The sequence below is a fragment of the Balaenoptera borealis genome (genome assembly GCF_965194805.1).
Source record: "Balaenoptera borealis genome assembly, chromosome: 5".
Classification (NCBI taxonomy): Eukaryota; Metazoa; Chordata; class Mammalia; order Artiodactyla; family Balaenopteridae; genus Balaenoptera; species Balaenoptera borealis.
Genome location: NC_138862.1, coordinates 65,245,532 through 65,269,199, shown reverse-complemented (window position 1 = coordinate 65,269,199; position 23,668 = coordinate 65,245,532). Strand labels below are relative to the sequence as shown.

Here is a 23,668-nt window from a genome sequence, read left to right as displayed (position 1 = left end):
TCCACCCTAGTCATTGTCTGGGTTAAAAGCCTACATATTTAGAAGTTCTTTAGAAAGCTAAACAGTAAAAGCATTTTAATTTTTTTCTCCCTGGAAAAGGCCAGTGACTTGCACGTTCAGATTTGCCAAAAGGTTACCCCTGTAATAAAAGGTAACCATGAAATACTGAAAAAATAGCTCATAAACTGTCAGTTTTCTCTCCCCATGCCCTGCCCTCTTTCTAAACAGTGATTTCTGAAATTTGAAAGCACAGTGATTTTTTTTTAAAAAGTCTTTCATATAATCCTTGGGACATTCAGATTTATTTTTAGATTATACTTATTCCTAGGACCTGCAAAGGTTTGCAAGAAATGCTCTTCATCTACTTTTTTTAAGGCAAGTTAAATACAAATTTGAGACTCTCTTCTTATCAACGTGGCAATAAATTTAATATCGATTTTTATTGGGGCTCCCTTCTCCACACTGCAAGGTCTCATGCAGAGCCAAAACACTGGGGGACTCCTCTGGTCCTCTGCAGAGTAACTATTAACATGCCCCACGTTTGAGCCCACAGGGTTCGTTGAAGTCTTGCTCTGCAGCTCTGTACTGTGTAGAACTCAGGGGATCTTGCAGTGACAGAGCCCCGGTGTCCAGGGGCAGCCATCCTTTTTGAGACACTTCTATTTCCCTTGGCCTCTGAGGAAAGTAGAGCTTGGATCCCCTCTTTTCTGGGAAGTTGGCTAGCATCCATGCCCTTCCTAGTAGTCCCTTTTCTCCTTTCTTCAGCTCAGAGGTAGCCCCTCCTACCTCCTCTTCCCCAGGACAGTTTCCTCAGTGAAAGCCCAGGCTTTCCCTAGAGATAGCCTGTTTGTCTTTGGTAGTTTCAGCTTTCCACCTTGCAAAAGCCTCTGAGGTGAGGAAATACAGAGTGCTTGACAAAGAAAGGCTTAGAAGAGGTAAGGGAGAGGAAAAAGAAAGAGAAAGAACTTTTAATGTTTTCATTTACTGCTTGTTGTCATCAACATTTGTCCTGTTCATGTCTGGCCATCACATGTTGGACAACATTTCTACATTTGGAGAAATTTCCACATCATGAATCCATCTCCTTAGGGTCAGAAGTGAGAACTCAAATTTCCAGCGTCTTTTGCTGCTTGGACTTCACTCTCCAGTCGGAGGCGCTTAGGTGAGACCACGACTTGGAAGAGAACCATGTGAGAAACGGGCTCTGTGCTGAGCGGAGGCAGCAGCAGGAGAGCGTGGCTGTGGGGGATGGTAGTGTTGTAGGGTTGAGTGCCTGGTAGAGACCTGGCATCAGTACTAGTTGCAGTAAGGTTTTGGCATTTAGGGTTTGATGACAGGGACAGATGCAGCAGTTTTCTCATCAAGCCAGTTCTACTGCATAGTTTTGGATGTTTTCCTAGAAGTTTAGCCTTGAGCTTGCTTGTTTTTCTAGTCAGCTCAGTGATTCTGTGAACTTAAAATCAGATTTATTGAGGTATAATTTACGTACAATAAAATACTGTTTTGGGTTTATTGTTTGTTGGGTTTTGACAGATGTTTACAGTCTCCTAATAATCACCACAATCATGATACTGAATATTTCTATCACCCCAAAGAGGTATGCCCCCATGTAGTCTTCTCTGTGCCCCCTTTCCTCTCTGCCCTAACTCCAGCCCATTTTCTGCCCCTGTGGTTTTCCCTTTTCTGTAATACCGAATTTTTTAAAACTGTGAATACATATTGTATATAGTTTTTGTTTCTGTGTTCTTTCACTTAGCATAATGCCTTTGATATTTATCCATGTTGCATATATCAGTAGTTTCTTTCTGTTAATGAGTAATTTTCCAGTGTATGCCATAATTATTTTATCCATTCACAAGTTGCTGGACATTTGAGTTTTTTCCAGTTTTTTTGGCTATTGTGAATAAAGATGCTATATGAACCTATAAAAAAACCTATGCATATAGGGTTTTTTTTGTGTGTGTATGTATGTTTTTACATCTCTTGGATAAATACCTAGGATTGGAATTGCTGGATAGTATGGTTAAGTGTATATTTAACTTTGTTAGAAACTGTGAAAATATTCCCAAACGACTGTACCACTTTGTAGTCCCTCCAGAAATGTATGAGGTTTCGAGTTGCTCTGCATTTTGGGCAAAACTTGGTATTGTCAATCATTTTAATTTAACTCATTCTAGTTGATGTGTAGTAGTATCTCAATGTGTGTTTGTTTTTTCTTTTTCATTTTTAAAGTCTTTATTGAATTTGTTACAATTTTGCTTCTGTTTTATGTTTTGGTTTTTTGGCTGTGAGGTCTGTGGGATCTTAGCTCCCTGACCAGAAATCGAACCCGCACCCCCTGCATCGGAAGGCAAAGTCTCAACCACTGGACCTCCAGGGAAGTCCCCTCAATGTGATTTATTTTTTTGAGGGGGGGGATTTTTTTTTTTTTATTCAAACAGAAAGTGACAAAAATTATACTCATCCTCATCAGTTCACTCAGTCCCATGTAATTAATTTTTTTTTCATCTTGATCTTTTGTTAGCACTTTTATGAGTTCATCAGTTTTTCATTAGAGTTCTGAAAATGCTTATTCATTCAGTTCAGCAGTACCGTCAGTTACCAGAAACCTGTACTTGTCAGTCTTTTCCATGAATTTCTTGAAGATGAAACCCTTTTATAGGAACATATTTGCAAAAGCATCAGAGTACACCCAGAACTGTCTGTAAATGACAAAAGACTTAAAAATGACCACGGTTAAAGATTTGATGAAAGTTCATAATAATGCAGTTGACAAGAAAATTACTTATTTCTGAGATATACATTTTAAAGTAATAACTAGCATTATGACTTATAACATCATACCAGAACATATAAGATTTTTAGAAATTTCATGTAATGTCTGAAACATTTATATTAACATATTTCCATACAAATAACCCAATGAAAGTTTAGTATTAGTTGTTTTGTTTGTTTGTTTTTTTATACTCAATGTGATTTTAATTTCCATGTTGACTAATGAAACTGAGTAATAAGAATTTTCATATTCTTATTACTCATTTGTATGTTGTCAATGGTGCGCTTAAAAAATTGGGTTGTTTGTCTTACTGAATTGTAAGAGTTGTTTATATATTGTAAATACAAGTCCTTGATGTGTTTTGAAAATATTTTCTTCCGAACTGTGGCTGGTTTTTGATTTTCTTAATAGTGTCTTTTGAAGACAAGAAATTGTTAATTTTGAAAGACTAATTTATCAATTTTTTTAAATAGTTCATGCATTTTGTATCCTAAGAAGTCTTTTCCTAACTCAGAGTCATGGAGACTTTCACCCACGTTTCCTTACAGAAATTTCAGTTTTCACTCCTACATTTAGGTTTTTGATCCATTTCAGGTTAACTTTTATATAAGGTGTAAGGTAAGGGTAAAGTTAATATTTTTGCATATGGAGGTCCAGTTCTTCCAGCACTGTTTTTTGAAGAGTATCCTTTTCCCGCTGAACAGTCTTGAAATCTTTGTTGGAAATCAATCGACCATATTTGTGTGGATCTGTTTCCGTACTCTCTGTATGTCTGTCCTAATGCCGATCCTACACTATCTTGATTACCGTAGCTTACGGTAAGTTTTAAAAATCAGGTATCACAAGTCCTCAAACTTTTTTTTCTTTTCAAAATTTGGCTATTTTAATCTTCACTTTTACACATACATTTTAGAAGCAATTTGTTTATTTCTACAAAACAGTTCACTGGAATTTTGATTAGGATTGTATTAAATCAATAGATGAATTTTGGGAGACTTGACATCTTAAAAGTATTGTCTTTTGATTAATGGCCATGGTTTATCTCTTTATTTATTTAGGTCCTTAAATTTTTCTCAGGAAAGTTTTATAATTTTCATTGTATAGGTCTTGCAGATATTTTGTTAAAGTTATTCCCAAGTGTTTCATCTTTTTGGTGCTATTGTAAAAGTGGTATTATTTTTAAATTTTAATTTCCAAATATTCACTGCTATTATATAGAAATATAGTTGATATTCATATATTGACCTTGACTTCTGCAGCCTTGGTAAACTAATTTATTAATTAGAATTTTTTGCTTTTTAGTAGGTTCATTAGAATGTTTAATGTAGATGATTGTGTTATCTGCAAATAATCTGTACAGTTTTATTTTTTCCTTTCCAATCTATATGCCTTTTGCTTCTTATCTTTGACTTATTGCAATGGCTAGGACCTCCATGTTGAATGGATGTGGTGAAAGCAGACATCCTTTCCTTGTTTCTGATCATAGGAGGAAAGCAACTTTAGCCATTAAGTGAAAGTTGTCTTTTATCATTAAATATAATGTTAGCTCTCTATTTTTTTGTAGATGCTTGTTATCCATTTGTGGAAGTTTCCTACTCTTCCTTGTTTGAAGAGAGTTTTTATACTAAACAGATACTGATTTTTGTCACTTTTTCGGTACCCATTGAAAAGTGTGTGTATTTTTTTTAGTATATTGGCTTGGTAAATTATATTGATTTCAAATACTGAGTGAACCTTGCATTTAAAAGGGTAAACATCACTTTTGTCATTATTAATTATTTTTCTATATATTGCTGGATTCAGTTTGCTAATATTTTGTTAAGGTCTTTTATGTCTATATTTAGAAGGGATGTCAGTCTGTAATTTTCTTTGCTTGTATTGTCTTTGTTGGATTTTGGTATTAGGGTAATGTAAGCCTCATAAAATGAGTTGGGGAGTGTTCCCTTTTTTTTCTGGAAGAATTTATATATGGAATTAGCATTATTTTTTCATTAACTGTTTGGCAGAGTTCACAGTTGAAGCCATTTGGACGTGGTGTTATCTCGGTGGAAGAATTCTTAAATGCAAATTAATTCATTTTTTAAAAAATGAACATAGGGCTAGTCAGGTTATATCTTTTACAGAGAGCTTTGGTAGTTTGTGTCTTTCAAGGGATTTGTTCATTTCATCTGTTTCCAAGATATTAGCATAAAGTTATTTATAATATCCCTTTATTATTCTTTTAATGTCTCTGGGATCTACAGTTATGTCCTTTCCTTCATAATGGTAATTTATGTCTTTTATTTTCTTGATAAGTCTGGTTAGAGATTTATCAATTATTGACTTCTCAGAGAACCAGCTTTTGATTTCATTGATTTACTCCATTAATAATTTTCCTGTCTTCATTTTCATTGAATTCTACTGTTATTTTTATACTTTTCTCTTTTGACTTACTTTTGATGTAATTTTCTTTTCCTAGTTTCTTAAGGTGGGTGTTTAAGTTGTTGATAATAAACCTTCTTCTTTCATACTGTGAGCATTTAGATGCTATTAATTTTCCTCAAAGTAGTGCTTGGTTGCTTGCCTTAAATTTTGATGTGTTGTATTTTCATTTTTATACAATTCAAAAAATTTTCTGATTTTCCTTGTAATTTGGCCTTTGACCTGTGAATTATTTAGAAGTTGATTTTTATAAATATTTGATGATTTTCTATATTTCTTTCTGTTGAGTTATAATTTAATTCACATTCCCTGTGTGATTTTAATTACTTTAAATTGGTTAAAGTTTATTTTGTAGCTCAGAATATGGTCTATCTTGGTGAATGTTCCATGTGCATTTGAAAATAATGTGTATTCCATGATGCTGGGTAGAGTGTCCTAAAAAATCTCAGTTATGTTAAGTTCATTTGTACTGTTGTTTAGGTCTTCTGTATTTTCACTGATTTTTTTCTTATTTATTGATTTTTATATATTTGTTTTATGTAATTGTCAATGACAGAAAAGTGTTCCACTCTCTAACTATGATTGAGACTTTTTTCTTTTTATCCTTTCAGTTCTATCAGTTTTTGCTTCATGTACTCTGAAGCTCTGTTGTTAGATGCATACACATGACTATTATGTTCTTGATGAATTGACCCCTTTATCATTATTTAATGTCCCTCTTTATTCCTATTTTGGTGATCTAGTTCTCTCTTCACATGCTGCTTCTTTCAGATTCTCCAACAAGAAGGAAGGTCCTATTGGAGTTGCCAGGCACCGTTGTGTTTGGTACATCTTTTGACAAGGATCTTATGACAGCTATCTCATAAACAACTGCCTGGTCTACACGTGACTGATTTGGTCAGGTGCTGATTTCTGGTATACAATCACTTGTAGCCAGGATGTGAATGAGATCCTGTGTTAAAACCATGGTGACCTATGTAAGGAATTGCTTCATTCTGCTTTCCCTGAGGGGAATTTTGGCTGTGGTAGCCACCATAATATCATGTTCATCATAACACTGCAAATCTTGCATCTGCTTTTGTGGCTTGCTTCTTTAGACATCTAATTATAATCACATTACTCATTTTTACAAAAGGATTTGCAAACACGGATGTTCATAGGAGTCAGGCAGGGATTCTGACTGAGAAAAGTGGGCTATATTGTAGATAATAGGGAGTGGTGGGGATTGTGGCAACGTGGAGAGCTCAAAATTTGTGTGAAGGGGCAGCACTAATTAATTGCCATGAGAAATTCAGGCCCACTATTACTCTTACAGTTTTTTAAGATAAGTTGGTAATCTAGAGTTTTGTATTATTTAATTGTAAGTAATTCAAAGTACTTAAAAACTCTGAGTGGGTCATATAATATAGGCCAAACAGAATATGTATGTAAATCATCTGTAACCTTGCCAGACTGTAGTCAGCCCTGTAAGGGAATTCCTAAATGGAATAGAACAACTATGTCCTAAGTCAGATGTAAAATTAGGGGAGGGTGATAATAATGGGAGACTTGCTGTAGAAGATTCTGATCAAGGTCACATGGAGTGTTAGGAATTATTGCTGAGTAGAAGTCTCCCATATAATAGATATGCCATGGCACGAAGGGGCCGAGTAGGCAGATGTATATACTTTTGATCACTTGAAAAGTAACAAAGGGGCATGCTAATGTAGAATGTGAGCATTGGTTCAGTACAAGGCCTTGGCCTCCCTCTGGACCTCTGTCTCATCTCTGGGCCTGCTCTTTGGAACTATACCTGAGGAAATCATTCCTATACCTGGGTCCCCTGGCGTGCTGTTTGCCATTGGCATACTTCCTGAGGGATGTTTGTGGCTGAAGAGGAGGAGCCAGTGAGAATGCACTACAGTGGCATTTAAAGGGGCACCATAATACCATGGAAATACAATACTGTGATATCGTGGGACATGTATGGGGCTACAGTGCTCCAGTCAGAAGATGAGGATGTGTAATTTTATGGTAACCTGCCTTTGTGTACCAACCATAAAGTATGCATATTGTTTACAGAGACTTGGCAGTGGTTCTGTAAATTGATTAATGTCGATGACCAGTACATAATAAAGCCGTCTACACTGATCAAATTAACCAGATATTTACTCTTCATTTAGTTTAGTGCTGTGTTGATGGCCAAAACCTAATTTAATGTCAGTTAACACAAACATTGTTTTTTAGTTAAAATGGCAGTTAAAATTATATAATAATAACAATTGTAAAGATAATTTCATCTGATTAAAATTTGCTTAAAATATGAAGAGAAAGTGATTTCCTTAAAAATCACTACAGTAAAATAAATAGCTAGTGGGAAGCAGCTGCATAGCACAGGGAGATCAGCTCGGTGCTTTGTAACTACCTAGAGGGGTGGGATAGGGAGGGTGGGAGGGAGACGCAAGAGGGAGGAGATATGGGGATGTATGTATATGTATAGCTGATTCACTTTGCTATAAAGCAGAAACTAACACACCATTGTAAAGCAATTATACTCCAATAAAGATGTTAAAATAAATAAATAAATAAATAAAATATTTAAAACTTAAAAAAAATAAAAAATAAAAATCACTGCAATGTTAGAGACTTGTGTTATTCCATAATTTCCTTCAGGAAACGAGTATAGCATACAATTTTTGTTTTTTTGAAATTTATTTCAGTCTGATGGAACTACAAAACTTAATTTGAACAGGTTAGATGGATTTTATAATTTTTATATGCACGAAACAGCACTTATGAAATCATATGGGAATCATATAAGCCAATAGGCATTATGTGACCGCTGATATTAACATTTGGGGCAAAAGGACAGCATAGGTCCTCCAAAATGCCATAAGATCCTGTTGATGCTTTGCTGACCATATTCCTGGAGGGAAGTGGTCTGGCAGTTGGGCTGATCCTGAAACATGAACACATGCTCCATAGACATCAGCAAACACTCTATTTCGACATCTCAGTTAGATTCTTGTGCTAGTCCTGCTTCTGAACTTCAGGTGTTCTGGCTCTGATGGATTTGTAGGGGAGTCCTTGTGTCCTTTGAGTCTAGCCAATCACTGTAAAATGTCCTTTGTCTCTTCTCTTGGCTATGCAGTGTGGATGATCCCTCTTCAGACTTCTCAGGATTCTTTGCTGCCAGCTTCTTTTCCTCTAACATGTACCTCTTGGTCTGAGAAAATGTGAATTTCTTCTTGCTTTAAATCTTGGGAAATAGAGGTCTAAAGAAAGAGTATACACAACCGTTATTTATGGTTTCAACTCCTGGGAGGAAACAGGGCCATGTGCTTTATGTCTTTCTTGTTTAATTGCTAGGAGTCATTCAGAATTCATGAGTTGACTTAATTTTTCTTGGGTGAACGTACTAAGAAAAGAGTCAAGTCTGCAAAATGCTGCCAATTCAACTCTTAAATTATGCATTTTACATGTAAATATTGCAAATTGTAAGATATTTTAAATGAATTTTTAATTCAGTATTTAGCATTAAAGTTTAAATTCCTGCCCAGAATTTCAAACATGGAAATACACTCTAACAGGAAATAGGGTTTTTAGGTTTTTGGGTTTTTTTTAATAAAATAGAAAAAAAAGAAGCATTTAAAATGTGAAACACACCCATTTCCTTCCTTCTTACTCTTTCTAAGAAATTCTCAATTATATTCAGTTGAATCAGTATGTTAAATAGGAATCCTGAGACACAATCACAAAGCAACTTTTTGTCTTCCACATCTTTTAAAATTTATTCAAGATCCAGTTTTTCTTTTTCTAGATGAAAATTTAAGCAGGTTACACAACTTTTCTGATCATTCTTAGGTTAAAAATAAAGCAAAGTGGGCTTCCCTGGTGGCGCAGTGGTTGAGAGTCTGCCTGCCAATGCAGGGGACACGGGTTCGAGCCCTGGTCTGGGAAGATCCCACATGCCGCAGAGCAACTGGGCCCGTGAGCCATAATTACTGAGCCTGCGCGTCTGGAGCCTGTGCTCCGCAACAAGAGAGGCCGCGATAGTGAGAGGCCCGCGCACCGTGATGAAGAGTGGCACCCGCTTGCCACAACTAGAGAAAGCCCTCGCACAGAAACAAAGACCCAACACAGCCATAAATAAAATAAAATTAAAAAAATTAAAAAAAAGCAAAGCAAGAAAATCTCAATTTATACAGAGAAATATATGTGTAGTTCTCAGAAAGCCAGTGACCCACCCTCTAGTCCAGAGGTCTGCCTCCAGCTTCTTTCTCCTGGAAGGCTCATTAGACAGCCCTCTGGGACAGAATCTAAGGGAACCCACATATGATCCATTCAGATGCCCTTTGCCCTGACATATTCAGGGAAGGTAGCCCCTTTTGCTGGGTGGGAATGGAATGGAACTTATAGCACACCACAGCTCTCCACAAAATCTGTTTCCAGACATTCATGCCTGACCCATTTATTCTCTGTGTAGTCCTAAAAGTTATATAGCCAGTTTTCAGCTGTCTTTGTACAAATCCTTCAGGGTAGTTGATCTTAAAACTCGCTTTGAATGGGCATAATCAGAAAATCTACAAACAACAAATGCTGGAGAGGATGTGGAGAAAAGGGAACCCTCTTGCACTGTTGGTGGGAATGTAAATTGATACAGCCACTATGGAGAACAGTATGGAGGTTCCTTAAAAAACTAAAGATAGAATTACCATATGAGCCAGCAATCCCACTACTGGGCATATACCCAGAGAAAACCATAATTCAAAAAGACATATGCACCCCAATGTTCATTGCAGCACTATTTACAATAGCCAGGTCATGGAAGCAACCTAAATGTCCATTGACAGACGAATGGATAAAGAAGATGTGGTACATATATACAGTGGACTATTACTCGCCATAAAAAGGAACGAAATTGAGTCATTTGTAGAGACATGGATGGACCTAGAGACTGTCATACAGAGTGAAGTAAGTCAGAAATGGAAAAACAAATATCTCATATTAACGCATATATGTGGAATCTAGAAAAATGGTACAGATGAACCGGTTTGCAAGGCAGAAATTGAGACACAGATGTAGAGAACAAATGTATGGACACCAAGGGGAGAAAGCGGGGGATGGTGGTGATGGTGGTGGGATGAATTGGGAGATTGGGATTGACATATATACACAAATATGTATAAAATAGATAACTAATAAAAAATAGCTTTAAAAAAACTCGCTTTGATATCTCATATCTTATATCTGACATTTTAAGGTGTTGGATGACTTTCAAAATTATCTTTCATAGAGAATTCTGATAGCTAAAGAGCAAAATAGACTTTTTATGTCAAGTTCTGTATACATGAGACTGAGAGTAGAGCAAATATATTTACAAATAAATTGAGTTTTTATTGCTCAGTGTTGGTTCTGTTGGTAAAGAACTATCTCTTCGCCTTAATCATACTACAAGTAATCGTATCATTTGTTTTCAGAGTTATGGTCTGTTGAAGAGTTTGGAATAGTAGAAAATATACTCTATCAGAAGTCAGAAGAAATAGGTCCTATCTTAAGACCTTTGGCAAGTCTATCTCTTTGGACCTAGTATCTTCGTGTGCAAATTGAATTAGATCAATTAAGCAATATATATTTATTGAGTTCATATTGTGCGCTTACAGTAATGGAGTTACTCTGGAGTTAATGTACCTCACAGTATTCCGAGGGTGTTATCTTAAATAATCACACTGATGAAAATATGATTACAAGTTTGAATAGTGTTCAGAATAACAAGAACACTGCTTTATGACCTAAGCTGAGGGGTCAGGAAATGCTCCTCTGTGAGAAGGTAGCACTTGAGCTAATATGAAGAATGAGTAGGAGGTAATATATTAAGTAAAAGATTGGGTGTGGAACAGAGCAAATCAGAGGAGAGACGGAGGACAGAGCGAAGGCTGTGATGGAAGTAGTCAAGAGAAATTTTATTGGTAAAATGGATCAGATTTGATCGTGGACTGGGTTTGGGAGATGATGAGAGAGTAGAAGGAATCAAGAAAGATTTCTAAATTGTCTGACTTGTCTAACTTGAGCCATTTGCTAGCACAGGGAATTCTAAAAAGGAGCCAGATATACAGGGGATGCAGGCATGGTGGGGAAGATCAAAAGTCTGATCTTGGATGAGTTATCTTTGAGATTTCTGTGTGGAGATGTCTAGGAGGCAGTTGTATATAAGAGGAGAGGTTTGGGTTAGTTAAATTTGGAAGCCATTGCCTTGTATATGAGAAATAAACCCATGATAGTGAATGAGAGTCTGAAGGGAGAGAGCTTAGAATAAGAAAAGACAGCCGATTGAGGAATGCCAACATTTAATAGCTGGGTAGAGAAGGGAGAAACAGCAGAAGAGACTGAGAAGTATCCAGAGATATGGAAGGAAAACCAGAAGTAAATTACATCACTGAAGCTAAGGGAAAGCTGTGTTTCAAGAAGGAGAGGGGAATGGTCATCACTGCTAGATGCTACTGAGAGTCCAAGAATGAATTCAAGAGTCATGGAGCCATCAGGAGGTCTCTGGGAAACCTAGGGAGAACTATGTTAAGAAGTAATGGTGGCAGGAGTGGATTGAAGACTAAATGTAGAAGAGTCTGGAGAGAGGGCAGTCCCTGGAGGGAACTGTGGGGTGGAGGGAAGGAGGAATATTGTTCTAAGTGGAAATACTTGAGTATGTTTAAATGCTGTCAGGAAGTCTCCAGTGCAGAGCAAGAGGCTGAGACTATAAGAGAGGGGACAGTCTATGATAAGGTTACTAAGGAGGCCAAGAGGATGAAATATAAATTATGCTCACCTGAGAGGCTGGCCTTAGATGAACTTCTCTAATCTAAGAGGAGAGAGGAAGAAGAGGGTAAGGCAGATCAAAGCTGACTTGGAAGCAGGAAGTTGAGGGAGTTTTTATCTGATGGCTTTATGTAAAAGTCCATACTAACTTAAAATTTGGTGATTGTATAATATAGTAGTGATGATAAAAACAAACATTTATGGACTGATTTCTGTGTGTTATGTGTGGTCTTTAAGTATATGTTCGCTGTAGATAAACTGTCTGGATTTGAATCCAGAGCTTACCATTTCCTTGAGCTATGTGACCTATAGCTGGTTTTTATTCTCTCTGGGCCTAAATTTCTTATGGATAAGAAATTATACATGAGGTATAAGATACTTTATAGTATTAAATGAGTTTGTGTGTGTATACGTGTATGTACATGTATATGTTTACATATGGTGCTTCATGTGGACTCGCTATGTGGTCAGTGTGCCCTAAATGTCAGCTAGCAATAGTGGTGTGGTAATGGTCACTGTCAGCCGTCAGCATCTGGTATTGCCCTCATCATACCCTTCTAACGATGTGATGATGGTATTAGCCCTATTTTACAGATGAGGCAATGGAATCAGAGAATAAGTGACTTATTTGAGGCCACACAGTTAAGTAGATGAAAGAGCCAGATTTCAAACTAGACCTATCCAGCTTCAAACCCATACTTTTACAAGTTCTGAAAGCGGCTTATCTAGAGTATTTATTCTGCACCTATCTCAGTGCTTGAGATTTCAGGGTTAACCTTATGTAAAAATGTGAGATAAATGAAGTCAGTCTTTCACAGCTTCTGCCACCCTGGAGGCCTGCCCTCTGCCAGCAGACCTGCTCTGTTTCCCTCAGCTCCCACCCCGATCCTGTGAATCTACTCTTCCTTTACTGGAATCCTATCGTATTTTGGTAGTTTTCCCATCTACATCTTTATCTTTCATTCTTAGTCTGTCTTGCCCTTTTTTTCTTTTTAAAATTTGTATCAAAGATTGTGTGAGTTCAGCTTAAAATTAGTAAATTGAGGGTGGGGGGGTATATGTTATCCTGTATAGTTAGTTTAAGGGGCAGTGTATTCCCTACACTTCTTCCTTGGAGTATTATCTGAGGAATGAAGTGATGGAGGTTTTTTGCCAGTTTGGTTTCCACACTTACTTTTAAAAATCTCCATTGCATTTATCATAATGATCATAGCAAATATCCTCCGTTAACCCACTTCTACCCATGAGGTGACTTCTTCCTGCCGTTGCCTGTTCCATGCTCAAGTAACCTCGACTTTCTGCCTCTTAGCACCTGAGATTCATTCAACTTTCCTTTTTAAAACTTAGAGACTTTCCCTAATGTTATTTAACTTAGAGACTTTTCCTGATGTTATCAAGTGCTTTATATTCTACCACAGATGGCTCATTTTATGAAACATTTTATCCTGTAAATTTAACTCCTAAGAGTGTCATTGGACTGTATGTGAAGAGCACAAAGTTTTATGGAAGGAAGGTGTTATGTATGTTTATTTTTTAAACAAATTGTAATCATAACAGTATGTTATTGTGTTATTTTTTTGGGCGAACTGAGGTAATATCACTTCAAAATAAAACGGTTTGAGATACTGCCATGGACTTAATGTATTTTTCACAGTTAGAATAGCTTCTTTATTGGATCCCTCTGACCTATTTTAATCTCCTGTTATTCCCATATTGTACTATAGTCCCAGGGGGCAGGCATTCTTTTCAGAAGAGATAACAGTTGATTTTGACTTGTCAGGAGTTAGCTCTGGTAAGTTACTGTTTTCTTTTTTTTGAATTTTAATAGCAATACTGAAGTGTAATTGACATTCCAAAGAACTCACCCATTTAAAGTATAAAATTCGGGCTTCCCTGGTGACGCAGTGGTTAAGAATCCGCCTGTCAGTGCAGGGGACACGGGTTCGAGCCCTGGTCTGGGAAGATCCCACATGCCGCAGAGTAACTAAGCCCGTGCGCCACAACTACTGAGCCTGTGCTCTAGAGCCTGCGAGCCACAACTACTGAAGCCCGCGTGCCTAGAGCCCGTGCTCTGCAACATGAGAAGCCACTGCAATGAGAAGTCTGCACACCGCAGCGAAGAGTAGCCCCCGCTCGCTGCAACTAGAGAAAAGCCCGTGTGCAGCAACGGACACCCAACACAGCCAAACATAAATAAATAAATAAATTTATTTTAAAAAAAAAGTATAAAATTCAATTATTTTTAGTAAATTTATACAACCATCAAAACAATACAGTTTTAGAAGTTTTCCATTGCGTTAGAAAGTTCCATTGAACCTATTTGCATCAGTCCCTTTTCCCTTCTCTCTTGCCCCATGCAGCCACTGATTTGCTTCCTGTCTCTATAGATTTGCCTTTTCTGGACATTTCATATAAATGGAGTAATACAGTATGTAGGCTTTTGAATCTGCCTTCTTTCACTTAGCAAAATGTTTTTGAGAGGCTCATCTATGTTGTAATATGTATCAGTAGCTTGTTGCTTTTTATTTCTGAATAGTATTTCATTGCATGGATATACCACATTTTGTTTATCCATTCATCAGCTGATGGATATTTGTATTATTTCCATTTGGAGGTATGATATCAGTAATGCTGCTATAAGCATTCATGGTCTTCGTGTGGGCATATATTTTCATTTTACTTGGGTAGATTCCTAGGAATGGAATTTCTGGGTTATATGGTAAGTTTGTTCCATGTCTGTGTTAAACTTTTTAAGAAACTGAAACTATTTTCCAAAGTGACTGTACAATTTTACATTTCCACCAGCAGTGAATGAGGAGGATTTCAGTTTCTCTACATCCTTGTTCAGCACGTGGTTTTGTCTTGATTATAACCATTCCACTGGATGTGTGATGATACCTTATTGTGGTTTTAATATGCAGTTTCATAGTGAATAATAATGTTGAGCAGCTTTCCATGTGCTTGTTATTAACCTTTGTTGAAATACATACTCAGATGTTTTGCCCATTTAATATTAGGTTGTTTGTCTTTTTATTATTGAGTTGTAATCGTTCTTTATATATTCTGTATACAAGTCCTTTATCAGATATGTAAGTTACAAATATTTTTTCCCAGTCTATACCTTGGCTTTTTATTTTTTTAATTAAGTCTTTAGAATCACAGAAGTTTTTCAAAATTTTAATCAAGTTCAGTTTATTAATTGTTTTCTTTTACGGTTTATGGTCCTGGTGATATAACTAAGACCGCTTTGACTAATCCAAGGCCGCAAAGGTTTTCTTCTATGTTTATTTCTAGAAGTTTAATAGTTTTAGCTCTTACATTTAGGTCTATGATACATTTTGAGTCGATTTTTGTGTATGCTGTGAGGTAAGGGTCTGAGTTAAATTTTTTGCATATTAATATTGAATTGTTCCAGAATCATTTTTTGAAAAGACTATTTTTTCCCTCATTTAATTGTCTTGTACCTTTGTTGAAAAGCATTTGATCATAAATAAATAGGGTTTATTTCAGAACGATCAATCCTGTGCCATTTGTCTGGTGCTCTGTCCTTATGCTAGTATTACACTGTCTTGATTGCTATAACTAATTTATAGCAAATTTTGAAATCAGATAGTGTAACGTCTCCAAATTTGTCCTTGTTTTTCAATATTCTTTTAGCTATTCTAGTTCTTTGCCTTGTCATGTGTTTTAGAATAAGCTTGTCAATATCTGCAAAAAGCGTGCTGCGATTTTGATTGGCATTGCTCTCCATCGTAGATCTATTTGGAGAGGATTGGCATCTTAACAGTGTTGATTCTTCCAACCCATGAACATTGCATATCCATTTATTTAGTCTTATTTGATTTTTCATCAGCATTTTATAGTTTTCAGGATATAGATCCTGAGCATATTTTGTTGGATTTATATATAAGCATTTAATTTTACAGTGTGTTATTGTGTAATGATTCTTTAAAATACTTTCAGTTTATTTCTTATCCCTCATCATCATTAAAGCTTTGCTTAGACCCTGTCAGTTGAATTCTCCCAATCTGTATTTGAATCTGGCAAATATCAGATAGTGTCTTACAAAATAGAATAAGTGTCTTCTAATATTTTTCCTTTACAGTTTCTAAGAAGTAAAAGGTTGAAAAATTTTTATTATTTTGACTCAGTGAGTGGTCAAAAGTGGTGTTTAGTAAGACTGTCATGTCAGTCTGTTTACATTACTGATAATGTAAAACACACAGACCTTTTCTGAAGAGATTTGGTGTATCACATAACCTCTTTGTTCCTCCTTCTGTAGGTGTTGCAGCTTCCCTGGAAGTCTCCGAGAGCCCTGGGAGTGTCCAAGTGGCCCGGGGTCAGACAGCAGTCCTGCCCTGTACTTTCAGTACCAGCGCCGCCCTCATTAACCTCAATGTCATTTGGATGGTCATTCCTCTGTCCAACGCGAACCAGCCTGAGCAGGTACTTCTGTTCCATCCTGTGCTGCCTCTGAAATTTTAATCTTTTCACAAGAGGTGGGTAGGAAAACATCTTGAGTACATATTTGATTTCTAGAATAAGGTGATACTTCCACTGAACATAAGCTGTTTTAAGTCCTACTCCTGCATTATTAGTCAACTATCAGAAGAAGCTATCCTCTTTGTAAAAGATTTTTTTTTTAATTAAGAGATGTCAAGGGGATCCTTCTGAGGATTTTATGTAGGAACCTGGAATTTCATCAAAACACATTGCTGACAGGAAATACCGAGACAGAAAAAGCAAAGTATATTTTGACAGGGAGGGACTAGCACTAACATAGGTGGATGAGAGAGTACTTTTTAAAGATAGTGATAGGGCTTCCCTGGTGACACAGTGGTTAAGAATCCGCCTGCCAATGCAGGGGACACGGGTTCGAGCCCTGGTCCGGGAAGATCCCACCTGCCGCGGAGCAGCTAAGCCCGTGCGCCACAACTACTGGGCCTACGTGCCACAACTACTGAAGCCCGTGCGCCTACAGCCCACGCTCTGCAACAAGAGAAGCCACCACATTGAGAAGCCCGTGCACCACAACTACTGAGCCTGCACTCTAGAGCCCGCGAGCCACAACTACTGAAGCCTGCGTGCCTAGAGCCCATGTTCCGCAACAAGAGAAGTCACTGCAATGAGAAGCCCGTGCACCGCAACGAAGAGTAACCCCTGCTTGCCACAACTAGAGAAAGCCCACGCGCAGCAATGAAGACCCAATGCAGCCAAAAATAAAAATAAATTAATTAAAAATAAATAAATAAAGATAGTGATAATGTTAAGGAAGTAACATTAGGTAGTAGTACTTGATTTTTTTGGTTAATTGCACAAGTATTTTAAAATAAACAAAGCCAGGCACACTAGATCTCTTCCAAGAGTCTCAAATAAATTAGGGTACGTGAAAATAGAAGCTACTATCTAATAAGGTGTATCAGTTGTAGGTAAAAGATCCCATAATATGCGATACCCACTGCAGAAAATAATCCTTGGAAAATTAGTGAATTGTGACCATGACTATACCTTCATTCCCAAAATTAAATTATTTCTGTTATGAAGCTTTTCGGCTTCAGTAAGCTTTTTATTACCTAAAAATATTTGATAAGCTGAGTTTTCTGATAGGAAATTTAAATTGATATATTTAACAGGAACCTCTTCTATTTCCTTAATCCATGGAACTTTAATAATTAGACTGAGCCTTTGAGATCGTTTTGTTCAGCTTCATCATTTTAGGAGTCAGTGATAGAGGCAACCAAAGACTTGACCACAGTCTGCCAGACATTTAAGGTAGAGCTAAGATAAAACCAGGTACCTCACTCTCAGCCCAAGGGGCTTTTTGCAGTACCACTCTGAGTCCTCTCCCATGAAGAGTTAACTTTGGTAAAGAAATGGACATAGATAAGCAATCATGGACTCATAACTCTTCTTCCCTTTAATGGCGTTCACTTATATTCAGTCTATAACTGTGAGCTATCATTTTGTGACCTAGTAAGCATGAGAATGGCAGTGTTAATTTTTTTTAACATTCTTTCTGGAATTAATTTTTTGCACTGGTAAAAGTATTTATGAACTAATAGTAAGGTATCATAAAATGCACTTTCTATATTCTGTTGAGTTAGGTAAGGATACGATGTTATTCCAGTTTGGTATGTAAGAATTTAGAACCCCTGATAGCTACAGATAGGTGCTGTAGTACAAAGTTGGTGACCTAGAGGGGTGGGATAGGGAGGGTGGGAGGGAGGGGATATGGGGATATATGTCTACATATAGCTGATTCACTTTATTATGCAGCAGAAACTAACACAACATTGTAAAGCAATTATACCCAATAAAGATGTTAATAAAATAAAATAAAATGAAAAAAAAAAAAGCCCAACAAATAATTAAAAAAAAAAAGTTGGTGACAACTCTAATATTAGAAATATAATTTTCCAATGTTTGGTATAGTCTGCTGTTTACTAGATAGTTATTGTTATGTGTCTAGAAGGAGATGCAGTGGCCAATTTATTTCTTTTGCTTTCCTTTGCAGGTCATTCTGTATCAAGGTGGACAGATGTTTGACGGTGCCCCCCGGTTCCATGGTAGGGTAGGATTTACAGGCACCATGCCAGCCACCAATGTCTCTATCTTCATTAACAACACCCAGCTATCAGATACAGGCACCTACCAGTGTTTGGTTAACAACCTTCCAGATAGAGGGGGCAGGAACATTGGGGTCACCGGTCTCACAGTTTTAGGTGAGTGACAGGAAATGTTGCAGGTACTTTGGCTTTACTTACGAATTTACTCTCAAGCATATTTACTTCTGCCAGTTTTTCTGTACTCTCTTTCTGCTTGTGTCCTTTTCCTGTCCTCTCTCCTTTCAGCTCCATCTGGACTCTGCTTCTCCATGCTTCTTCCACATAGTCTCCCCACCCATTACTCCATTTCAGGTGGCTCTCAAAAGCTTACTTGTTAAATGACTTTTCCTCAAGGTGGAGAAAGGTGGTATAAAATACCATCAAAAGTGGCCTCTCACTTTTCCTAAGCTTTTATAGGATAGGACTTATTGTTGAGAGCAAATTAAATCAAGAACAATTGATTATAAGCAGGGAGCAGGGGTTTTAGCACATGTGAGAATAAATTTACTACTACTTCATATCTGTGTAATGCTGAGTAGGCCCCCGACAGTTCTAAGCTTTCACCTCTTGTCCTGGAAGAATTTTAGTAATACTTACTTTTACTCTCAAAAGTATCCTTGTTTGAATGAGAAATTATATGATCAGTTTGGTCTTAATACCAAGATCAAATAGATTTAGAGTCTTTTCCAAGGTTTTATAGACCATGAACAACAATAAAGTTTAGCTTAAAATTTAGGTCTCTGTACTCAAACCAGTATTCTTTCTATTATACCATACAGATAGACTATCTCATGCTAAATTAAATTCATTCTGAGCACATTTTATTTCTCACTTCCACTGCTTCTGAAATAAAGCACTGCCTCCTAAATGGGTACTTGTGGTAGAAGTGGCTAAATTCAGTTCATCTGGGGAGGATGAGAAGTACTTAGAGAAGCCTGATGCTCTGGACTGTCCTCCATCCTACTGAAGTCTCAGAATTGACTCCAGGATTCCTTGGTACATTCTCCCCCTTTTCCCTTCTACTGTTGAGTCACTTGAAGATACCAGTGTTGGGGGTTCTTGCCATTTTCCTTCTTTGGACAAGAAAATGCTATAACCCTGGCGCCTTGTTCTCCCAGTCTTCAAACAGAATAAGAAAACCAAGGACAAGTGGGAGATTTCTGTCCTAGAACTATTATTCATTCAAATATATTAAAATTATATAGACTTTAAAGCACTCTGAGTACTGAATACAGAACACTATTGGAATTTAACATTATTTTGACGCTTACACCTGTAGTTTAGGTAGTGAGCTTCCCACATGATCCACATTTATTTTTTCGTTTTTTAAAGGAAGAAAAAAAACCCTGTAATTTATCTTATAGTTACTACTACCTTCAGATAATTATTTTGGCTTTCCCCTCATAGCCTCATGGTGGCAATGTTTAAAGTAGTAAATTGAGATTGGTTTATCTCATCACAGCAGTTAAGATTCCCTGAGATTTTTCAGTCTTTCTCCCTAACCCTTTCATTGTTCTCTCTTCCCCCACCCATTTTCTTTGCTGGTTCCTCTGTGTAGTGCATTCATTTTCCACTCATTCATTCATTTTTGCAAGGTTGAACACATTTATTAAGAAGTCATTAGCATTACAAGTGCATCATCACTTGTATTTAAACTCTACTGTATGCATTACCCAATATGAGAATCCAAGCCATGGGCTTAGTTTATATTTTTATTTGCTTGCTTTTTCACTATAAACTATCACCTTCTTCCTTTAGTATTCTTTTTTGTTTGTTTGTTTCACATCCTTTGTGTCCTTATCTGTCTTAGTGATTATAAAATGTCCATTGCATTACTATCAAGTAGTAGATATGCTTGAACCTTGCTCTGACTCCTTCCACCATAAAACAGAAGTTGGTATAATGTTGGTGTGTCTGGTTTTGTTTGTAAAGTAACAAAGTACTATGGTAAGGTGGTCTTAGCCGAGAATAGCCGGCAGGGTAAGTGGATGCTGTTCCTTGAAATATCTTCTTTACAAGGGGGCTCTTTCATCAATTAAAAATTTTAATTGTGGTAAAATATAACAAAATTTACCATCTTAGCCAATTTTTAAGTGAACAGTTTAGTATATTCACATTGTTGTGCAACCAATCTCCGGAACTTTCTTCAACTTGCAAAAATAAAACTCTGCTCATTAAATGACATTTCTCTCTCCGCTCAGCAGCTGGAAACCACTGTTCTATTTTCTTTTTCTATGAATTTGAGTACCCTAGGTGCTGCATATAAGTGGAATCATGCATTATTTGTCTTCTTATAACTGAATTATTTCACTTAGCATGTTCTCAGGGTTCATCCATGTTGTAGCATGTGTCAGAATTTCCTTACTTATCAAGGTTAAATAATATTCCATTGTACGTATACACTATATTTTGTTTATCCTTCCATCCCTCTGTGGACACTTGGGTTGTTTCCACCTTTTCGCTATTGTGAATAATGCTGCTCTGAACGTGTGTGTATTTAGTAATGCTTTTAAAAGCAATATGTTGACATGAAGGATCTTAAGAATTCTTTGAATACTTGTTTGGAGGAAGAAGAGTGAAACTAAAACCATAAGATATCTTAAAAATATAATCAGAGGGTGTTGCCCCTTTTACATATTTGCTCCCTGCCAGCTGAAGTTGTAGGCCCTGCACCTATGGCCAAACCTATGCATCGTACATACCATTCACTGGCTTTGCTCATGAGGTAGTCTTCTGGTATGTGTCCCCAAAACAGTGTTACCTGAGGTTCTAGTGCTGAATGTTGATGTCTCCTCGGTCATCATTTGGCTCATGGTAAATGTATTCTTTATTGCTTACCCTTCCTATTATAGTTCCTCCTTCTGCCCCACACTGCCAAATCCAAGGACCCCAGGATATCGGCAGCGATGTCATCCTGCTCTGTAGCTCAGAGGAAGGCACTCCTCGTCCAACTTACCTTTGGGAGAAGCTAGACAGTAGCCTCCAACTACCCCCAACAGCCACTCAGGGTATGTACGGTGTTGCTTCGCCCATTTAATTCATTATCATGGAAAATTCTGACTCGCAGGCTCACAAAGTAATTGACTTTAATAGAGTTTGAAAAATAACACACTCTATTTGTAACTGCTGAAAAAGCTATCTGGATCGTTTTGTGTTTTCAACTTTAAAGAGAATAAAAATATCTCCTTTCATCTTCGCAATGCTGCCTTTATGAAATATATCTTATCCAGTGGTAACTATATATGGAAATTCTGTCCCTTTGTAGTGAAGACTTAAAATAGCTAATTGGTAGTTTCCTTGAATTGTTAACTGTAAGACAAGCCTTGAAGTTTATAACTGAGAATCTACTTCCTACTTAAGAAACAACTGCCTAATTTAGTATGAGAAACATCAGCATGGTCATGAGAGGGTTAATCATCCTGTTTTCAGCCTCAAGTCTAATTAGAGGAGGAAGATGGGAAAGAGAACAGGAAAAGGCCTCAGATCATGGGAGATCCAGGAGTTGATCACACCAGATAGGTAAAGATGGAGGAGGCATGAGTATCACCGATGGTTTTCTGCATGTAAATCCAGCTGCTTAGATTTGATATTAAAGGAAACACCCTTGAAAAATTGAGGAAAATTTATGAAATGAGGGAAATTACAGAATTATATATGTAATTTTTATTTCAAGAGAATAAAATTTAGCAGTCTTGTGTGTTGCATCATCTCTAATACAGAGCATGTCTCTTCTAGCATTCTCAGGGCAGATTTGCAAATCTTAACTTAAGGAGTTGGCAGTTAGTGGAGAGGTCCCAAACAACCTTAGTTATGCCTGATAGGTTTGAATCATATTTTTGGTATAGACCTGTCATGGAAAGGAAAGTCCTAAGTTGTATGGTGAAGTTAGACATTAAAGAACCAGGATCACCACCCTCTTAAGAGCTTTTAAGTTTCCTTTAAGAATCCCCACAGAAATTATTAATGGACCTTCCCATCACTTTTTAGTTAACCTAGCCCTGTATTATTTTTAAAAACTTCTTTTCAACATAATAACTTTTGGGTTACTCTAATAATGATTACTGCAATGCTGTTGTTCCCTACTGATTGTTCATTGCTAGATGTTTTAGCCATACTGTGGGCTAAATAGCTTTTTTTTTTTTTTTTTGGTGGACTAATCTGTTAATAGTACCATTGTAAGTGGCATGTTTAAATTAGCTCTTGTCTTGAAATCCTGAAAACTATATTCAAGTTCTAGATTTTCCAGTAACTATTTCTGTGACAGTTCACCTCTTTGTTGCCTTTTTGTAAAATAAGGCGATTTAACAATATCATCTCCAAGGTCCTCTGTATCAGCATTAAGATTCTATGATTTAAAAAAAAAAGATGGCACCCCAGTGAGAGCCAGGCAGGGAGAGAAAGCCAGAGACGGTGCCCGCCAGGCAGCAAGTCTAGCTAAGCGCTATCTCGGATGCCTGCCCCTCAGGCCGAAGCTCCAGGACAAGCAGACCAGCCTCCCCGACACGAGGTCTGGGCGCCCAATGACTGCTTTGCACTGGTCCCTGGAGCAGCATTGCCTTTGAAGATATGTATGTGTTGCTAACAAATGACTGACTCTGGACCTGAACGGTGGAAGCCACAGAATGAACGACGTACCTGAGCAAGTCACACTATCAGTTCTGTTGGAGAGACCTTCAAGATGGCGGAGGAGTAAGAGGTGGAGATCACCTTCCTCCACACAAATACATCAGAAATGCAACTAAATGTGGAACAGCTCCTACAGAACACCTACTGAACTCTGGCAGAACCTCAGACTTCCCAAAAGCCGTGCGACTGACAGGGTCTTGGTGCTCCGGCCGGGTGTCAGGCCTGTGCCTCTGAGGTGGGAGAGCCGAGTTCAGGACATTGGTCCACCAGAGACCTCCCAGCTCTATGTAATATCATACAGCGAAAGCTCTCCCAGGGATCTACATCTTAACGCTAAGACCCAGCTCCTCTCAACAAACAGCAAGCTCCAGTTCTGGGCACCCCATGCCAGACAACTAGCAAGACAAGAACACAGCCCCGCCCATTAGCAGAGAGGCTGCCTAAAATC

General features: G+C 37.4%; 1 protein-coding gene across 1 annotated transcript in view; it reads left to right on the top strand.

Annotated features, from left to right (window-relative positions):
- IGSF11 (immunoglobulin superfamily member 11) overlaps window positions 1–23,668 on the top strand; it is a 147,634-nt gene that overhangs the window by 91,596 nt on the left and 32,370 nt on the right. Inside the window, exons 2-4 of the mRNA XM_082394737.1 lie at window positions 16,272–16,435; window positions 18,504–18,711; window positions 21,447–21,602. Of these exons, the coding sequence (XP_082250863.1) occupies window positions 16,272–16,435; window positions 18,504–18,711; window positions 21,447–21,602 (528 nt within the window). The remainder of the gene's footprint in view (window positions 1–16,271; window positions 16,436–18,503; window positions 18,712–21,446; window positions 21,603–23,668) is intronic.